At 42.2% G+C, this 22455-nt stretch overlaps 1 protein-coding gene across 1 annotated transcript in view; it reads left to right on the top strand.

Annotated features, from left to right (window-relative positions):
• The window catches only part of LOC140119637 (uncharacterized), a 61717-nt gene that overhangs the window by 14630 nt on the left and 24632 nt on the right, over positions 1-22455 (top strand). Inside the window, exon 4 of the mRNA XM_072138867.1 lies at positions 20107-20448. Coding sequence (XP_071994968.1) covers positions 20107-20448 — 342 coding nt within the window. The remainder of the gene's footprint in view (positions 1-20106; positions 20449-22455) is intronic.

Here is a 22455-nt window from a genome sequence, read left to right as displayed (position 1 = left end):
CACAGTTTATTTGTTACCTTGGTCATGTAATGTCACACAGGTGCACAGTTTATTTGTTACCTTGGTCATGTAATGTCACACAGGTGCACAGTTTATTTGTTACCTTGGTCATGTAATGTCACACAGGTGCACAGTTTATTTGTTACCCTGGTCATGTAATGTCACACAGGTGCACAGTTTATTTGTTACCTTGGTCATGTAATGTCACACAGGTGCACAGTTTATTTGTTACCTTGGTCATGTAATGTCACACAGGTGCACAGTTTATTTGTTACCTTGGTCATGTAATGTCACACAGGTGCACAGTTTATTTGTTACCTTGGTCATGTAATGTCACACAGGTGCACAGTTTATTTGTTACCTTGGTCATGTAATGTCACACAGGTGCACAGTTTATTTGTTACCCTGGTCATGTAATGTCACACAGGTGCACAGTTTATTTGTTACCTTGGTCATGTAATGTCACACAGGTGCACAGTTTATTTGTTACCCTGGTCATGTAATGTCACACAGGTGCACAGTTTATTTGTTACCTTGGTCATGTAATGTCACACAGGTGCACAGTTTATTTGTTACCCTGGTCATGTAATGTCACACAGGTGCACAGTTTATTTGTTACCCTGGTCATGTAATGTCACACAGGTGCACAGTTTATTTGTTACCCTGGTCATGTAATGTCACACAGGTGCACAGTTTATTTGTTACCTTGGTCATGTAATGTCACACAGGTGCACAGTTTATTTGTTACCCTGGTCATGTAATGCCACACAGGTGCACAGTTTATTTGTTACCCTGGTCATGTAATGCCACACAGGTGCACAGTTTATTTGTTACCTTGGTCATGTAATGTCACACAGGTGCACAGTTTATTTGTTACCTTGGTCATGTAATGTCACACAGGTGCACAGTTTATTTGTTACCCTGGTCATGTAATGTCACACAGGTGCACAGTTTATTTGTTACCTTGGTCATGTAATGTCACACAGGTGCACAGTTTATTTGTTACCTTGGTCATGTAATGTCACACAGGTGCACAGTTTATTTGTTACCTTGGTCATGTAATGTCACACAGGTGCACAGTTTATTTGTTACCTTGGTCATGTAATGTCACACAGGTGCACAGTTTATTTGTTACCCTGGTCATGTAATGTCACACAGGTGCACAGTTTATTTGTTACCTTGGTCATGTAATGTCACACAGGTGCACAGTTTATTTGTTACCCTGGTCATGTAATGTCACACAGGTGCACAGTTTATTTGTTACCCTGGTCATGTAATGTCACACAGGTGCACAGTTTATTTGTTACCTTGGTCATGTAATGTCACACAGGTGCACAGTTTATTTGTTACCTTGGTCATGTAATGTCACACAGGTGCACAGTTTATTTGTTACCCTGGTCATGTAATGTCACACAGGTGCACAGTTTATTTGTTACCTTGGTCATGTAATGTCACACAGGTGCACAGTTTATTTGTTACCTTGGTCATGTAATGCCACACAGGTGCACAGTTTATTTGTTACCCTGGTCATGTAATGTCACACAGGTGCACAGTTTATTTGTTACCTTGGTCATGTAATGCCACACAGGTGCACAGTTTATTTGTAACCTTGGTCATGTAATGTCACACAGGTGCACAGTTTATTTGTTACCTTGGTCATGTAATGTCACACAGGTGCACAGTTTATTTGTTACCTTGGTCATGTAATGTCACACAGGTGCACAGTTTATTTGTTACCTTGGATCATGTAATGTCACACAGGTGCACAGTTTATTTGTTACCCTGGTCATGTAATGTCACACAGGTGCACAGTTTATTTGTTACCCTGGTCATGTAATGTCACACAGGTGCACAGTTTATTTGTTACCTTGGTCATGTAATGTCACACAGGTGCACAGTTTATTTGTTACCTTGGTCATGTAATGTCACACAGGTGCACAGTTTATTTGTTACCTTGGTCATGTAATGTCACACAGGTGCACAGTTTATTTATTACCCTGGTCATGTAATGTCACACAGGTGCACAGTTTATTTGTTACCTTGGTCATGTAATGTCACACAGGTGCACAGTTTATTTGTTACCCTGGTCATGTAACGCCACACAGGTGCACAGTTTATTTGTTACCTTAAGCATGTAATGTCACACAGGTGCACAGTTTATTTGTTACCTTGGTCATGTAATGTCACACAGGTGCACAGTTTATTTGTTACCCTGGTCATGTAATGTCACACAGGTGCACAGTTTATTTGTTACCTTGGTCATGTAATGTCACACAGGTGCACAGTTTATTTATTACCCTGGTCATGTAATGCCACACAGGTGCACAGTTTATTTGTTACCTTGGTCATGTAATGTCACACAGGTGCACAGTTTATTTATTACCCTGGTCATGTAATGTCACACAGGTGCACAGTTTATTTGTTACCTTGGTCATGTAATGTCACACAGGTGCACAGTTTATTTGTTACCTTGGTCATGTAATGTCACACAGGTGCACAGTTTATTTATTACCCTGGTCATGTAATGTCACACAGGTGCACAGTTTATTTGTTACCTTGGTCATGAAATGCCACACAGGTGTACAGTTTATTTGTTACCCTGGTCATGTAATGTCACACAGGTGCACAGTTTATTTGTTACCCTGGTCATGTAATGTCACACAGGTGCACAGTTTATTTGTTACCTTGGTCATGTAATGTCACACAGGTGCACAGTTTATTTATTACCCTGGTCATGTAATGCCACACAGGTGCACAGTTTATTTGTTACCTTGGTCATGTAATGTCACACAGGTGCACAGTTTATTTGTTACCTTGGTCATGTAATGTCACACAGGTGCACAGTTTATTTATTACCCTGGTCATGTAATGTCACACAGGTGCACAGTTTATTTGTTACCTTGGTCATGTAATGTCACACAGGTGCACAGTTTATTTGTTACCCTGGTCATGTAATGTCACACAGGTGCACAGTTTATTTGTTACCTTGGTCATGTAATGTCACACAGGTGCACAGTTTATTTGTTACCCTGGTCATGTAATGTCACACAGGTGCACAGTTTATTTGTTACCCTGGTCATGTAATGTCACACAGGTGCACAGTTTATTTGTTACCCTGGTCATGTAATGTCACACAGGTGCACAGTTTATTTGTTACCTTGGTCATGTAATGTCACACAGGTGCACAGTTTATTTGTTACCTTGGTCATGTAATGTCACACAGGTGCACAGTTTATTTGTTACCCTGGTCATGTAATGTCACACAGGTGCACAGTTTATTTGTTACCTTGGTCATGTAATGTCACACAGGTGCACAGTTTATTTGTTACCTTGGTCATGTAATGTCACACAGGTGCACAGTTTATTTGTTACCTTGGTCATGTAATGTCACACAGGTGCACAGTTTATTTGTTACCTTGGTCATGTAATGTCACACAGGTGCACAGTTTATTTGTTACCTTGGTCATGTAATGTCACACAGGTGCACAGTTTATTTGTTACCTTGGTCATGTAATGTCACACAGGTGCACAGTTTATTTGTTACCTTGGTCATGTAATGTCACACAGGTGCACAGTTTATTTGTTACCCTGGTCATGTAATGTCACACAGGTGCACAGTTTATTTGTTACCTTGGTCATGTAATGTCACACAGGTGCACAGTTTATTTGTTACCCTGGTCATGTAATGTCACACAGGTGCACAGTTTATTTGTTACCTTGGTCATGTAATGTCACACAGGTGCACAGTTTATTTGTTACCCTGGTCATGTAATGTCACACAGGTGCACAGTTTATTTGTTACCCTGGTCATGTAATGTCACACAGGTGCACAGTTTATTTGTTACCCTGGTCATGTAATGCCACACAGGTGCACAGTTTATTTGTTACCTTGGTCATGTAATGTCACACAGGTGCACAGTTTATTTGTTACCTTGGTCATGTAATGTCACACAGGTGCACAGTTTATTTGTTACCCTGGTCATGTAATGTCACACAGGTGCACAGTTTATTTGTTACCTTGGTCATGTAATGTCACACAGGTGCACAGTTTATTTGTTACCTTGGTCATGTAATGTCACACAGGTGCACAGTTTATTTGTTACCTTGGTCATGTAATGTCACACAGGTGCACAGTTTATTTGTTACCCTGGTCATGTAATGTCACACAGGTGCACAGTTTATTTGTTACCTTGGTCATGTAATGTCACACAGGTGCACAGTTTATTTGTTACCCTGGTCATGTAATGTCACACAGGTGCACAGTTTATTTGTTACCCTGGTCATGTAATGTCACACAGGTGCACAGTTTATTTGTTACCTTGGTCATGTAATGTCACACAGGTGCACAGTTTATTTGTTACCCTGGTCATGTAATGTCACACAGGTGCACAGTTTATTTGTTACCTTGGTCATGTAATGTCACACAGGTGCACAGTTTATTTGTTACCTTGGTCATGTAATGTCACACAGGTGCACAGTTTATTTGTTACCCTGGTCATGTAATGTCACACAGGTGCACAGTTTATTTGTTACCTTGGTCATGTAATGTCACACAGGTGCACAGTTTATTTGTTACCTTGGTCATGTAATGGCACACAGGCGCACAGTTTATTTGTTACCCTGGTCATGTAATGTCACACAGGTGCACAGTTTATTTGTTACCCTGGTCATGTAATGCCACACAGGTGCACAGTTTATTTGTTACCCTGGTCATATAATGCCACACAGGTGCACAGTTTATTTGTTACCTTGGTCATGTAATGCCACACAGGTGCACAGTTTATTTGTTACCCTGGTCATGTAATGTCACGCAGGTGCACAGTTTATTTGTTACCTTGGTCATGTAATGCCACACAGGTGCACAGTTTATTTGTTACCCTGGTCATGTAATGTCACACAGGTGCACAGTTTATTTGTTACCTTGGTCATGTAATGCCACACAGGTGCACAGTTTATTTGTAACCTTGGTCATGTAATGTCACACAGGTGCACAGTTTATTTGTTACCTTGGTCATGTAATGTCACACAGGTGCACAGTTTATTTGTTACCTTGGTCATGTAATGTCACACAGGTGCACAGTTTATTTGTTACCCTGGTCATGTAATGTCACACAGGTGCACAGTTTATTTGTTACCCTGGTCATGTAATGTCACACAGGTGCACAGTTTATTTGTTACCTTGGATCATGTAATGTCACACAGGTGCACAGTTTATTTGTTACCCTGGTCATGTAATGTCACACAGGTGCACAGTTTATTTGTTACCCTGGTCATGTAATGTCACACAGGTGCACAGTTTATTTGTTACCTTGGTCATGTAATGTCACACAGGTGCACAGTTTATTTGTTACCTTGGTCATGTAATGTCACACAGGTGCACAGTTTATTTATTACCCTGGTCATGTAATGCCACACAGGTGCACAGTTTATTTGTTACCCTGGTCATGTAATGTCACACAGGTGCACAGTTTATTTGTTACCTTGGTCATGTAATGTCACACAGGTGCACAGTTTATTTGTTACCTTGGTCATGTAATGTCACACAGGTGCACAGTTTATTTATTACCCTGGTCATGTAATGTCACACAGGTGCACAGTTTATTTGTTACCTTGGTCATGTAATGTCACACAGGTGCACAGTTTATTTGTTACCCTGGTCATGTAACGCCACACAGGTGCACAGTTTATTTGTTACCTTGGTCATGTAATGTCACACAGGTGCACAGTTTATTTGTTACCTTGGTCATGTAATGTCACACAGGTGCACAGTTTATTTGTTGCCCTGGTCATGTAATGTCACACAGGTGCACAGTTTATTTGTTACCTTGGTCATGTAATGTCACACAGGTGCACAGTTTATTTATTACCCTGGTCATGTAATGCCACACAGGTGCACAGTTTATTTGTTACCTTGGTCATGTAATGTCACACAGGTGCACAGTTTATTTGTTACCCTGGTCATGTAATGTCACACAGGTGCACAGTTTATTTGTTACCTTGGTCATGTAATGTCACACAGGTGCACAGTTTATTTGTTACCTTGGTCATGTAATGTCACACAGGTGCACAGTTTATTTATTACCCTGGTCATGTAATGTCACACAGGTGCACAGTTTATTTGTTACCTTGGTCATGAAATGCCACACAGGTGTACAGTTTATTTGTTACCCTGGTCATGTAATGTCACACAGGTGCACAGTTTATTTGTTACCCTGGTCATGTAATGTCACACAGGTGCACAGTTTATTTGTTACCTTGGTCATGTAATGTCACACAGGTGCACAGTTTATTTATTACCCTGGTCATGTAATGCCACACAGGTGCACAGTTTATTTGTTACCTTGGTCATGTAATGTCACACAGGTGCACAGTTTATTTGTTACCTTGGTCATGTAATGTCACACAGGTGCACAGTTTATTTATTACCCTGGTCATGTAATGTCACACAGGTGCACAGTTTATTTGTTACCTTGGTCATGTAATGTCACACAGGTGCACAGTTTATTTGTTACCTTTGTCATGTAATGTCACACAGGTGCACAGTTTATTTGTTACCTTGGTCATGTAATGTCACACAGGTGCACAGTTTATTTGTTACCTTGGTCATGTAATGTCACACAGGTGCACAGTTTATTTATTACCCTGGTCATGTAATGCCACACAGGTGCACAGTTTATTTGTTACCTTGGTCATGTAATGTCACACAGGTGCACAGTTTATTTGTTACCTTGGTCATGTAATGTCACACAGGTGCACAGTTTATTTGTTACCTTGGTCATGTAATGTCACACAGGTGCACAGTTTATTTGTTACCCTGGTCATGTAATGTCACACAGGTGCACAGTTTATTTGTTACCTTGGTCATGTAATGTCACACAGGTGCACAGTTTATTTGTTACCTTGGTCATGTAATGTCACACAGGTGCACAGTTTATTTGTTACCTTGGTCATGTAATGTCACACAGGTGCACAGTTTATTTGTTACCTTGGTCATGTAATGTCACACAGGTGCACAGTTTATTTGTTACCTTGGTCATGTAATGTCACACAGGTGCACAGTTTATTTGTTACCCTGGTCATGTAATGTCACACAGGTGCACAGTTTATTTGTTACCTTGGTCATGTAATGTCACACAGGTGCACAGTTTATTTGTTACCCTGGTCATGTAATGTCACACAGGTGCACAGTTTATTTGTTACCTTGGTCATGTAATGTCACACAGGTGCACAGTTTATTTGTTACCCTGGTCATGTAATGTCACACAGGTGCACAGTTTATTTGTTACCCTGGTCATGTAATGTCACACAGGTGCACAGTTTATTTGTTACCCTGGTCATGTAATGTCACACAGGTGCACAGTTTATTTGTTACCTTGGTCATGTAATGTCACACAGGTGCACAGTTTATTTGTTACCCTGGTCATGTAATGCCACACAGGTGCACAGTTTATTTGTTACCCTGGTCATGTAATGCCACACAGGTGCACAGTTTATTTGTTACCTTGGTCATGTAATGTCACACAGGTGCACAGTTTATTTGTTACCTTGGTCATGTAATGTCACACAGGTGCACAGTTTATTTGTTACCCTGGTCATGTAATGTCACACAGGTGCACAGTTTATTTGTTACCTTGGTCATGTAATGTCACACAGGTGCACAGTTTATTTGTTACCTTGGTCATGTAATGCCACACAGGTGCACAGTTTATTTGTTACCTTGGTCATGTAATGTCACACAGGTGCACAGTTTATTTGTTACCTTGGTCATGTAATGCCACACAGGTGCACAGTTTATTTGTTACCTTGGTCATGTAATGTCACACAGGTGCACAGTTTATTTGTTACCTTGGTCATGTAATGTCACACAGGTGCACAGTTTATTTGTTACCTTGGTCATGTAATGTCACACAGGTGCACAGTTTATTTGTTACCTTGGTCATGTAATGTCACACAGGTGCACAGTTTATTTGTTACCTTGGTCATGTAATGTCACACAGGTGCACAGTTTATTTGTTACCCTGGTCATGTAATGTCACACAGGTGCACAGTTTATTTGTTACCTTGGTCATGTAATGTCACACAGGTGCACAGTTTATTTGTTACCTTGGTCATGTAATGTCACACAGGTGCACAGTTTATTTGTTACCTTGGTCATGTAATGTCACACAGGTGCACAGTTTATTTGTTACCTTGGTCATGTAATGTCACACAGGTGCACAGTTTATTTGTTACCTTGGTCATGTAATGTCACACAGGTGCACAGTTTATTTGTTACCCTGGTCATGTAATGTCACACAGGTGCACAGTTTATTTGTTACCTTGGTCATGTAATGTCACACAGGTGCACAGTTTATTTGTTACCCTGGTCATGTAATGTCACACAGGTGCACAGTTTATTTGTTACCTTGGTCATGTAATGTCACACAGGTGCACAGTTTATTTGTTACCCTGGTCATGTAATGTCACACAGGTGCACAGTTTATTTGTTACCCTGGTCATGTAATGTCACACAGGTGCACAGTTTATTTGTTACCCTGGTCATGTAATGTCACACAGGTGCACAGTTTATTTGTTACCTTGGTCATGTAATGTCACACAGGTGCACAGTTTATTTGTTACCCTGGTCATGTAATGCCACACAGGTGCACAGTTTATTTGTTACCCTGGTCATGTAATGCCACACAGGTGCACAGTTTATTTGTTACCTTGGTCATGTAATGTCACACAGGTGCACAGTTTATTTGTTACCTTGGTCATGTAATGTCACACAGGTGCACAGTTTATTTGTTACCCTGGTCATGTAATGTCACACAGGTGCACAGTTTATTTGTTACCTTGGTCATGTAATGTCACACAGGTGCACAGTTTATTTGTTACCTTGGTCATGTAATGTCACACAGGTGCACAGTTTATTTGTTACCTTGGTCATGTAATGTCACACAGGTGCACAGTTTATTTGTTACCTTGGTCATGTAATGTCACACAGGTGCACAGTTTATTTGTTACCCTGGTCATGTAATGTCACACAGGTGCACAGTTTATTTGTTACCTTGGTCATGTAATGTCACACAGGTGCACAGTTTATTTGTTACCCTGGTCATGTAATGTCACACAGGTGCACAGTTTATTTGTTACCCTGGTCATGTAATGTCACACAGGTGCACAGTTTATTTGTTACCTTGGTCATGTAATGTCACACAGGTGCACAGTTTATTTGTTACCTTGGTCATGTAATGTCACACAGGTGCACAGTTTATTTGTTACCCTGGTCATGTAATGTCACACAGGTGCACAGTTTATTTGTTACCTTGGTCATGTAATGTCACACAGGTGCACAGTTTATTTGTTACCTTGGTCATGTAATGCCACACAGGTGCACAGTTTATTTGTTACCCTGGTCATGTAATGTCACACAGGTGCACAGTTTATTTGTTACCTTGGTCATGTAATGCCACACAGGTGCACAGTTTATTTGTAACCTTGGTCATGTAATGTCACACAGGTGCACAGTTTATTTGTTACCTTGGTCATGTAATGTCACACAGGTGCACAGTTTATTTGTTACCTTGGTCATGTAATGTCACACAGGTGCACAGTTTATTTGTTACCTTGGATCATGTAATGTCACACAGGTGCACAGTTTATTTGTTACCCTGGTCATGTAATGTCACACAGGTGCACAGTTTATTTGTTACCCTGGTCATGTAATGTCACACAGGTGCACAGTTTATTTGTTACCTTGGTCATGTAATGTCACACAGGTGCACAGTTTATTTGTTACCTTGGTCATGTAATGTCACACAGGTGCACAGTTTATTTGTTACCTTGGTCATGTAATGTCACACAGGTGCACAGTTTATTTATTACCCTGGTCATGTAATGTCACACAGGTGCACAGTTTATTTGTTACCTTGGTCATGTAATGTCACACAGGTGCACAGTTTATTTGTTACCCTGGTCATGTAACGCCACACAGGTGCACAGTTTATTTGTTACCTTAAGCATGTAATGTCACACAGGTGCACAGTTTATTTGTTACCTTGGTCATGTAATGTCACACAGGTGCACAGTTTATTTGTTACCCTGGTCATGTAATGTCACACAGGTGCACAGTTTATTTGTTACCTTGGTCATGTAATGTCACACAGGTGCACAGTTTATTTATTACCCTGGTCATGTAATGCCACACAGGTGCACAGTTTATTTGTTACCTTGGTCATGTAATGTCACACAGGTGCACAGTTTATTTATTACCCTGGTCATGTAATGTCACACAGGTGCACAGTTTATTTGTTACCTTGGTCATGTAATGTCACACAGGTGCACAGTTTATTTGTTACCTTGGTCATGTAATGTCACACAGGTGCACAGTTTATTTATTACCCTGGTCATGTAATGTCACACAGGTGCACAGTTTATTTGTTACCTTGGTCATGAAATGCCACACAGGTGTACAGTTTATTTGTTACCCTGGTCATGTAATGTCACACAGGTGCACAGTTTATTTGTTACCCTGGTCATGTAATGTCACACAGGTGCACAGTTTATTTGTTACCTTGGTCATGTAATGTCACACAGGTGCACAGTTTATTTATTACCCTGGTCATGTAATGCCACACAGGTGCACAGTTTATTTGTTACCTTGGTCATGTAATGTCACACAGGTGCACAGTTTATTTGTTACCTTGGTCATGTAATGTCACACAGGTGCACAGTTTATTTATTACCCTGGTCATGTAATGTCACACAGGTGCACAGTTTATTTGTTACCTTGGTCATGTAATGTCACACAGGTGCACAGTTTATTTGTTACCCTGGTCATGTAATGTCACACAGGTGCACAGTTTATTTGTTACCTTGGTCATGTAATGTCACACAGGTGCACAGTTTATTTGTTACCCTGGTCATGTAATGTCACACAGGTGCACAGTTTATTTGTTACCCTGGTCATGTAATGTCACACAGGTGCACAGTTTATTTGTTACCCTGGTCATGTAATGTCACACAGGTGCACAGTTTATTTGTTACCTTGGTCATGTAATGTCACACAGGTGCACAGTTTATTTGTTACCTTGGTCATGTAATGTCACACAGGTGCACAGTTTATTTGTTACCCTGGTCATGTAATGTCACACAGGTGCACAGTTTATTTGTTACCTTGGTCATGTAATGTCACACAGGTGCACAGTTTATTTGTTACCCTGGTCATGTAATGTCACACATGTGCACAGTTTATTTGTTACCTTGGTCATGTAATGTCACACAGGTGCACAGTTTATTTGTTACCCTGGTCATGTAATGTCACACAGGTGCACAGTTTATTTGTTACCTTGGTCATGTAATGTCACACAGGTGCACAGTTTATTTGTTACCCTGGTCATGTAATGTCACACAGGTGCACAGTTTATTTGTTACCCTGGTCATGTAATGTCACACAGGTGCACAGTTTATTTGTTACCCTGGTCATGTAATGCCACACAGGTGCACAGTTTATTTGTTACCTTGGTCATGTAATGTCACACAGGTGCACAGTTTATTTGTTACCTTGGTCATGTAATGTCACACAGGTGCACAGTTTATTTGTTACCCTGGTCATGTAATGTCACACAGGTGCACAGTTTATTTGTTACCTTGGTCATGTAATGTCACACAGGTGCACAGTTTATTTGTTACCTTGGTCATGTAATGTCACACAGGTGCACAGTTTATTTGTTACCTTGGTCATGTAATGTCACACAGGTGCACAGTTTATTTGTTACCTTGGTCATGTAATGTCACACAGGTGCACAGTTTATTTGTTACCTTGGTCATGTAATGTCACACAGGTGCACAGTTTATTTGTTACCCTGGTCATGTAATGTCACACAGGTGCACAGTTTATTTGTTACCCTGGTCATGTAATGTCACACAGGTGCACAGTTTATTTGTTACCTTGGTCATGTAATGTCACACAGGTGCACAGTTTATTTGTTACCTTGGTCATGTAATGTCACACAGGTGCACAGTTTATTTGTTACCCTGGTCATGTAATGTCACACAGGTGCACAGTTTATTTGTTACCTTGGTCATGTAATGTCACACAGGTGCACAGTTTATTTGTTACCTTGGTCATGTAATGGCACACAGGCGCACAGTTTATTTGTTACCCTGGTCATGTAATGTCACACAGGTGCACAGTTTATTTGTTACCCTGGTCATGTAATGCCACACAGGTGCACAGTTTATTTGTTACCCTGGTCATGTAATGCCACACAGGTGCACAGTTTATTTGTTACCTTGGTCATGTAATGCCACACAGGTGCACAGTTTATTTGTTACCCTGGTCATGTAATGTCACGCAGGTGCACAGTTTATTTGTTACCTTGGTCATGTAATGCCACACAGGTGCACAGTTTATTTGTTACCCTGGTCATGTAATGTCACACAGGTGCACAGTTTATTTGTTACCTTGGTCATGTAATGCCACACAGGTGCACAGTTTATTTGTAACCTTGGTCATGTAATGTCACACAGGTGCACAGTTTATTTGTTACCTTGGTCATGTAATGTCACACAGGTGCACAGTTTATTTGTTACCTTGGTCATGTAATGTCACACAGGTGCACAGTTTATTTGTTACCCTGGTCATGTAATGTCACACAGGTGCACAGTTTATTTGTTACCCTGGTCATGTAATGTCACACAGGTGCACAGTTTATTTGTTACCTTGGATCATGTAATGTCACACAGGTGCACAGTTTATTTGTTACCCTGGTCATGTAATGTCACACAGGTGCACAGTTTATTTGTTACCTTGGTCATGTAATGTCACACAGGTGCACAGTTTATTTGTTACCTTGGTCATGTAATGTCACACAGGTGCACAGTTTATTTGTTACCTTGGTCATGTAATGTCACACAGGTGCACAGTTTATTTATTACCCTGGTCATGTAATGCCACACAGGTGCACAGTTTATTTGTTACCCTGGTCATGTAATGTCACACAGGTGCACAGTTTATTTGTTACCTTGGTCATGTAATGTCACACAGGTGCACAGTTTATTTGTTACCTTGGTCATGTAATGTCACACAGGTGCACAGTTTATTTATTACCCTGGTCATGTAATGTCACACAGGTGCACAGTTTATTTGTTACCTTGGTCATGTAATGTCACACAGGTGCACAGTTTATTTGTTACCCTGGTCATGTAACGCCACACAGGTGCACAGTTTATTTGTTACCTTGGTCATGTAATGTCACACAGGTGCACAGTTTATTTGTTACCTTGGTCATGTAATGTCACACAGGTGCACAGTTTATTTGTTGCCCTGGTCATGTAATGTCACACAGGTGCACAGTTTATTTGTTACCTTGGTCATGTAATGTCACACAGGTGCACAGTTTATTTGTTACCTTGGTCATGTAATGTCACACAGGTGCACAGTTTATTTGTTACCCTGGTCATGTAATGTCACACAGGTGCACAGTTTATTTGTTACCTTGGTCATGTAATGTCACACAGGTGCACAGTTTATTTGTTACCTTGGTCATGTAATGGCACACAGGCGCACAGTTTATTTGTTACCCTGGTCATGTAATGTCACACAGGTGCACAGTTTATTTGTTACCCTGGTCATGTAATGCCACACAGGTGCACAGTTTATTTGTTACCCTGGTCATGTAATGCCACACAGGTGCACAGTTTATTTGTTACCTTGGTCATGTAATGCCACACAGGTGCACAGTTTATTTGTTACCCTGGTCATGTAATGTCACGCAGGTGCACAGTTTATTTGTTACCTTGGTCATGTAATGCCACACAGGTGCACAGTTTATTTGTTACCCTGGTCATGTAATGTCACACAGGTGCACAGTTTATTTGTTACCTTGGTCATGTAATGCCACACAGGTGCACAGTTTATTTGTAACCTTGGTCATGTAATGTCACACAGGTGCACAGTTTATTTGTTACCTTGGTCATGTAATGTCACACAGGTGCACAGTTTATTTGTTACCTTGGTCATGTAATGTCACACAGGTGCACAGTTTATTTGTTACCCTGGTCATGTAATGTCACACAGGTGCACAGTTTATTTGTTACCCTGGTCATGTAATGTCACACAGGTGCACAGTTTATTTGTTACCTTGGATCATGTAATGTCACACAGGTGCACAGTTTATTTGTTACCCTGGTCATGTAATGTCACACAGGTGCACAGTTTATTTGTTACCCTGGTCATGTAATGTCACACAGGTGCACAGTTTATTTGTTACCCTGGTCATGTAATGTCACACAGGTGCACAGTTTATTTGTTACCTTGGTCATGTAATGTCACACAGGTGCACAGTTTATTTATTACCCTGGTCATGTAATGCCACACAGGTGCACAGTTTATTTGTTACCCTGGTCATGTAATGTCACACAGGTGCACAGTTTATTTGTTACCTTGGTCATGTAATGTCACACAGGTGCACAGTTTATTTGTTACCTTGGTCATGTAATGTCACACAGGTGCACAGTTTATTTATTACCCTGGTCATGTAATGTCACACAGGTGCACAGTTTATTTGTTACCTTGGTCATGTAATGTCACACAGGTGCACAGTTTATTTGTTACCCTGGTCATGTAACGCCACACAGGTGCACAGTTTATTTGTTACCTTGGTCATGTAATGTCACACAGGTGCACAGTTTATTTGTTACCTTGGTCATGTAATGTCACACAGGTGCACAGTTTATTTGTTGCCCTGGTCATGTAATGTCACACAGGTGCACAGTTTATTTGTTACCTTGGTCATGTAATGTCACACAGGTGCACAGTTTATTTGTTGCCCTGGTCATGTAATGTCACACAGGTGCACAGTTTATTTGTTACCTTGGTCATGTAATGTCACACAGGTGCACAGTTTATTTATTACCCTGGTCATGTAATGTCACACAGGTGCACAGTTTATTTGTTACCTTGGTCATGTAATGTCACACAGGTGCACAGTTTATTTGTTACCTTGGTCATGTAATGTCACACAGGTGCACAGTTTATTTATTACCCTGGTCATGTAATGTCACACAGGTGCACAGTTTATTTGTTACCTTGGTCATGAAATGCCACACAGGTGTACAGTTTATTTGTTACCCTGGTCATGTAATGTCACACAGGTGCACAGTTTATTTGTTACCCTGGTCATGTAATGTCACACAGGTGCACAGTTTATTTGTTACCTTGGTCATGTAATGTCACACAGGTGCACAGTTTATTTATTACCCTGGTCATGTAATGCCACACAGGTGCACAGTTTATTTGTTACCTTGGTCATGTAATGTCACACAGGTGCACAGTTTATTTGTTACCTTGGTCATGTAATGTCACACAGGTGCACAGTTTATTTATTACCCTGGTCATGTAATGTCACACAGGTGCACAGTTTATTTGTTACCTTGGTCATGTAATGTCACACAGGTGCACAGTTTATTTGTTACCCTGGTCATGTAATGTCACACAGGTGCACAGTTTATTTGTTACCCTGGTCATGTAATGCCACACAGGTGCACAGTTTATTTGTTACCTTGGTCATGTAATGTCACACAGGTGCACAGTTTATTTGTTACCTTGGTCATGTAATGTCACACAGGTGCACAGTTTATTTGTTAACTTGGTCATGTAATGTCACACAGGTGCACAGTTTATTTATTACCCTGGTCATGTAATGCCACACAGGTGCACAGTTTATTTGTTACCTTGGTCATGTAATGTCACACAGGTGCACAGTTTATTTGTTACCTTGGTCATGTAATGTCACACAGGTGCACAGTTTATTTGTTACCTTGGTCATGTAATGTCACACAGGTGCACAGTTTATTTGTTACCCTGGTCATGTAATGTCACACAGGTGCACAGTTTATTTGTTACCCTGGTCATGTAATGCCACACAGGTGCACAGTTTATTTGTTACCCTGGTCATGTAATGTCACACAGGTGCACAGTTTATTTGTTACCCTGGTCATGTAATGTCACACAGGTGCACAGTTTATTTGTTACCCTGGTCATGTAATGCCACACAGGTGCACAGTTTATTTGTTACCCTGGTCATGTAATGCCACACAGGTGCACAGTTTATTTGTTACCTTGGTCATGTAATGTCACACAGGTGCACAGTTTATTTGTTACCCTGGTCATGTAATGTCACACAGGTGCACAGTTTATTTGTTACCTTGGTCATGTAATGTCACACAGGTGCACAGTTTATTTGTTACCCTGGTCATGTAATGTCACACAGGTGCACAGTTTATTTGTTACCCTGGTCATGTAATGCCACACAGGTGCACAGTTTATTTGTTACCCTGGTCATGTAATGCCACACAGGTGCACAGTTTATTTGTTACCTTGGTCATGTAATGTCACACAGGTGCACAGTTTATTTGTTACCCTGGTCATGTAATGTCACACAGGTGCACAGTTTATTTGTTACCTTGGTCATGTAATGTCACACAGGTGCACAGTTTATTTGTTACCTTGGTCATGTAATGTCACACAGGTGCACAGTTTATTTGTTACCTTGGTCATGTAATGGCACACAGGTGCACAGTTTATTTGTTACCCTGGTCATGTAATGTCACACAGGTGCACAGTTTATTTGTTACCCTGGTCATGTAATGCCACACAGGTGCACAGTTTATTTGTTACCCTGGTCATGTAAGGCCACACAGGTGCACAGTTTATTTGTTACCCTGGTCATGTAATGTCACACAGGTGCACAGTTTATTTGTTACCTTGGTCATGTAATGTCACACAGGTGCACAGTTTATTTGTTACCTTGGTCATGTAATGTCACACAGGTGCACAGTTTATTTGTTACCTTGGATCATGTAATGTCACACAGGTGCACAGTTTATTTGTTACCCTGGTCATGTAATGTCACACAGGTGCACAGTTTATTCGTTACCCTGGTCATGTAATGTCACACAGGTGCACAGTTTATTTGTTACCTTGGTCATGTAATGTCACAGGTGCAAAGCTCGTTTTATCACAGAGAGTAATTAGAGCTGTGTGATATAATGAGTGGTGTGCCTGTGTGACATCACATGACCAGGGATATTATAAGCTGTGCACCTGTGTTACATCACATGATCAAAGATATAACGACGATATATATTGAACTGTTCACATATGTGAGATCACACTACCAGGTAAATGATGAACCATGCACCTGTGTAACATCAAATGACCAGGTATATGATGAGCTGTGCACCTGTATGATATCACCTGACTGGGGATATAACGAGCTGTGCACCTTTGTGACATCACATGACCAGGGATATAACGAGGCATGCACCTGTGTGACATCACATGACCAGGGATATAATGAGGCGTGCACCTGTGTGACATCACATGACCAGGGATTTAACGAGCCATGCACCTGTGTGACATCACATGACCAGGGAGATAGCGAGTCATGCACCTGTGTGACATCACATGACCAGGGATATAATGAGCCGAGCACCTGTGTGACATCACATGACCAGGGAGATAGCGAGTCATGCACCTGTGTGACATCACATCACCAGGGATATAATGAGCCGTGCACCTGTGTGACATCACATGACCAGGAATATGACGAGCCGTGAACCTGTGTGATATCACATGACCAGGGATATATAACGAGCTGTGCAACTGTGTGACATCACATGACCAGGGAGATAGCGAGTCATGCACCTGTGTGACATCACATGACCAGGGATATAACGAGCCGTGCACCTGCGTGACATCACATGACCAGGGAAATAAGGAGCCATGCATCTGTACGACAGCACATGATCAGGTATATGATGAGCCGTGCACCTGTGTGACATCACATGACCAGGGACAAGTGTTTATCTACAGCAATAAAACACTGCAGCTTCATATAGAATGAGAACAAGCAGAGATCTAGAAAACTTTGAGAAATTAATAGATAAAGTAGGAAAATTGTAGAATTACACAAATAAAATCTATTATTAACTGAAAGTGGACGACCCCTCTTTATGTACCTGCTGCCCAGCATCTTAGTTCTTCTGTGTGTCAAGACTGGATGGTTTTATGGGAACAATTCTTAAGCCGCACTTAAAGGGCACCTACCACCACGATTCTACCTATAAAGGTAGATCGGGTGGTAGGTGGATGTAAGGGACGTGAGGAGAGCCCTTTTTAGAGCTAATCCTCACGTCCCCGCTAACTTTTACTAAACTTTATTCCCTTAATATGTAAATTTAGTTATGCGGCTACTGGGGCGTGGAGTAGCCGGGCACGAGGCTACACAGCGCGCCTATTCCACGCCTCAGTAGCCACGTTACTCCTCCTACCGTGTTGTGTGGTGTGGTGCGCAGCGTCTGACAAGCCGGAGTTCTGCGCATGCGCAGAACGCCAGCATGTCGGACGAGGGCGCGCAGCTACGAGGCACTGTGCGCCGCACACAACACGGTAGGAGGAGTAACGTGGCTACTGGGGCGTGGAGTAGCCGCGCCGTGTAGCCTCAACCCCGGCTACTCCACGCCCCAGTAGCCGCATAACTAAATTTACATATTAAGGGAATAAAGTTTATCAAAAGTTAGCGGGGACATGAGGATTAGCTCTAAAAAGATCTATCCTCACGTCCCTTACATCCACCTACCACCCGATCTAACTTTATTGGTAGAATCGTGGTGGTAGGTGCCCTTTAATACATTTGTAACTTTTCGTGAATTGCAGTTTCTCTATGTGAACTTTTTCTTGCAGTTCTATATTTCTACAAGAGGCCAGATAGTGGGGCTCATTTACTAAGGGTCCGCGTTCCGCACTATCGTCGGAATACCTGACGATTTACGATGTAGGCCACAGTTAGAAGGGCTTTTTGGTCCACGCGATCGGATTTTAGCGCATCGGCGCCGGGTTTCACGCGACACAAATCGGGGGGCAGGGAGACTGATGATCCAACGGATTCGGACTGAGCGCAGGATTTAACATTCAAAATTGTGTCGCAAGACACGCACTTACATGCACCGGGAAGAAGAAGGTAAACTCCAGGGACCTGAGCGGGGAAGTGACACATGCAGGAACTCGGGCGCACGATCTTAGTGACTCCCCGCACAGCACATTATACACGGACAATGCACTTACATGCACCGGGAAGAAGAAGGTAAACTCCGGTGACCTGAGCTGGGAAGCGACACATGCAGGATATCGGGCGCAGGATCTTAGTGACTCCCCGCACAGGGCATTATACACGGACAATGCACTTACATGCACCAGGAAGAAGAAGGTGAACTCCGGGGACCTGAGCGGGGAAGCGACACATGCAGGATATCGCACTCACGATCTTAGTGACTCCCCGCACAGCACATTATACACGGACAATGCACTTACATGCACCGGGAAGAAGAAGGTAAACTCCGGGGACCTGAGCGGGGAAGCGACACATGCAGGATATCGGGCGCAGGATCTTAGTGACTCCCCGCACAGGGCATTATACACGGACAATGCACTTACATGCACCAGGAAGAAGAAGGTGAACTCCGGGGACCTGAGCGGGGAAGCGACACATGCAGGATATCGGGCGCAGGATCTTAGTGACTCCCCGCACAGCGCATTATACACGGACAATGCACTTACATGCACCAGGAAGAAGAAGGTGAACTCCGGGGACCTGAGCGGGGAAGCGACACATGCAGGATATCGGGCACAGGATCTTAGTGACTCCTCGCACAGCACATTATACACGGACAATGCACTTACATGCACCAGGAAGAAGAAGGTGAACTCCGGGGACCTGAGCGGGGAAGTGACACATGCAGGAACTCGGGCGCAGGATCTTAGTGACTCCCCGCACAGCGCATTATACACGGACAATGCACTTACATGCACCAGGAAGAAGAAGGTGAACTCCAGGGACCTGAGCGGGGAAGCGACACATGCAGGAACTCGGGCGCACGATCTTAGTGAATCGCGCCAGAGTTCATCTTCGTCGGACCGCCCGAATTGGGGATCGCGACAAGACTGGGTAAGTAAATGTGCCCCAATATCTCGCTGAGCCCTTCCTTATGACACTCTTTCCATTTGTCATGTACTAGATACAATTCATTCATTATTTACTGTTACATTTCTTGCGCTTCCAGGCTCCGCAGTGTCACAATGTCTCCCTACTGTTCATGTGTCCGGCATGACAACGTTACAATGTCAGTATGACAACCCAAGTCATCCCATTAATGAAACCATATTCAGTTGGGAAAAAACCGAAAACAAAGTAATATATGTTCTAGCTGAATCTAAGAACGGAGCAAGGATATCATTACACATCTCTAAGAGATACTGGAACCGCACCATTCAACTGAATATGGATAATATGGACCTACATATGTATAACATTACACTGGAAGATGCAGGAGAGTACCAATGTGTGGGGCGCAAACTTCCAGGACGATTGATACACCTCGAGAGATGCATACTGACCGTACTGGGTAAGAAGTAAATTATAATAATATATTGTGTTGATAGATGTTTATAATAGATTGCACCTAAACTCCGGAGTCTGGTATATTGACAGCTCTGCTATGTGGTGTAGTATATAGAGGATGTGTCAGCTCTGCTCCTGTGTGGTGTAGTATAAAGAGGATATGCCAGCTCTCCTCCTGTGTGGTGTAGTATATAGAGGATGTATCTCCTGTGTGGTGTAGTATATAGAGGATGTGTCTCCTGTGTGGTGTAGTATATAGAGGATGTATCTCCTGTGTGGTGTAGTATATAGAGGATATGACAGCTCTCCTCCTGTGTGGTGTAGTATATAGAGGATGTGTTGGCTCCCCTGTGTGGTGTGGTATATAGAGAATGTGTCAGCTCTCCTGTGTGGTGTAGTATATAGAGGATATGTCTCCTGTGTGGTGTAGTATATAGAGGATGTGTCTCCTGTGTGGTGTATATAGAGGATGTGTCAGCTCTGCTCCTGTGTGGTGTAGTATATAGAGGATATGCCAGCTCTCCTCCTGTGTGGTGTAGTATATAGAGGATGTATCTCCTGTGTGGTGTAGTATATAGAGGATGTGTCTCCTGTGTGGTGTAGTATATAGAGGATGTATCTCCTGTGTGGTGTAGTATATAGAGGATATGACAGCTCTCCTCCTGTGTGGTGTAGTATAGAGAGGATGTGTTGGCTCCCCTGTGTGGTGTGGTATATAGAGAATGTGTCAGCTCTCCTGTGTGGTGTAGTATATAGAGGATATGTCTCCTGTGTGGTGTAGTATATAGAGGATGTGTCTCCTGTGTGGTGTATATAGAGGATGTGTCAGCTCTCCTCCTGTGTGGTGTGGTATATAGAGGATGTGTCAGCTCTCCAGTGTGGTGTAGTATATAGAGGATGTGTCTCCTGTGTGGTGTAGTATAAATGTGATGTGTCTCTCTCCTGTGTGGTGTAGTATATAGAGGATTTGTCTGCTCTCCTGTGTGGTGTAGTATATAGAGGATGTGTCGGCTCTCCTGTGTGGTGTAGTATATAGAGGATGTGTCTCCTGTGTGGTGTAGTATATAGAGGATGTGTCTCCTGTGTGGTGTAGTGTATAGATGATGTGTCTCCTGTGTGGTGTAGTATATAGAGGATGTGTCTCCTGTGTGGTGTAGTATATAGAGGATGTGTCTCCTGTGTGGTGTAGTATATAGAGGAAGTGTCTGCTCTCCTGTGTGGTGTAATATATAGAGGATGTGTCTCCTGTGTAATGCAGTTTATAGAGGATATGTCAGCTCTCCTCCTGTGTGGTGTAGTATATAAAGGATGTTTTAGCTCTCCGCCTGTGTGGTGTAGTATATAGGGGATGTGTCTCTCTCCTGTGTGGTGTAGTATATAGAGGATATGTCAGCTCTCCTGTCTGGTGTAGTATATAGAGGATGTGTCACTTCTCCTGTATGGTGTAGTATATAGAGGATGTGTCTGCTCTCCTCCTGTGTGGTGTAGTATATAGAGGATGTGTCTCCTGTGTGGTGTAGTATATAGAAGATATGTCTCCTGTGTGGTGTAGTATATAGAGGATGTGTCTCCTGTGTGGTGTAGTATATAGAGGATGTGTCTCCTTTGTGGTGTAGTATATAGTGGATGTGTCTCCTGTGTGGTGTAGTATATAGAGGATGTGTCTCCTGTGTGGTGTAGTATAAAGAAGATATGTCTCCTGTGTGGTGTAGTATATAGAGGATGTGTCTCCTGTGTGGTGTAGTATATAGAGGATGTATCTCCTGTGTGGTGTAGTATATAGAGGATGTGTCTGCTGTGTGGTGTAGTATATAGAGGATGTGTCTCCTGTGTGGTGTAGTATAAAGAAGATGTGTCTCCTGTGTGGTGTAGTATATAGAGGATGTGTCTCCTGTGTGGTGTAGTATATAGAGGATGGGTCTCCTGTGTGGTGTAGTATATATAGGATGTGTCAGCTCTCCTGTGTGGTGTAGTATATAGAGGATGTGTCTCCTGTGTGGTGTAGTATATA

This window comes from Engystomops pustulosus, chromosome 2 (genome assembly GCF_040894005.1).
Source record: "Engystomops pustulosus chromosome 2, aEngPut4.maternal, whole genome shotgun sequence".
Classification (NCBI taxonomy): Eukaryota; Metazoa; Chordata; class Amphibia; order Anura; family Leptodactylidae; genus Engystomops; species Engystomops pustulosus.
This window is presented reverse-complemented; position numbering and strand designations above follow the sequence as displayed.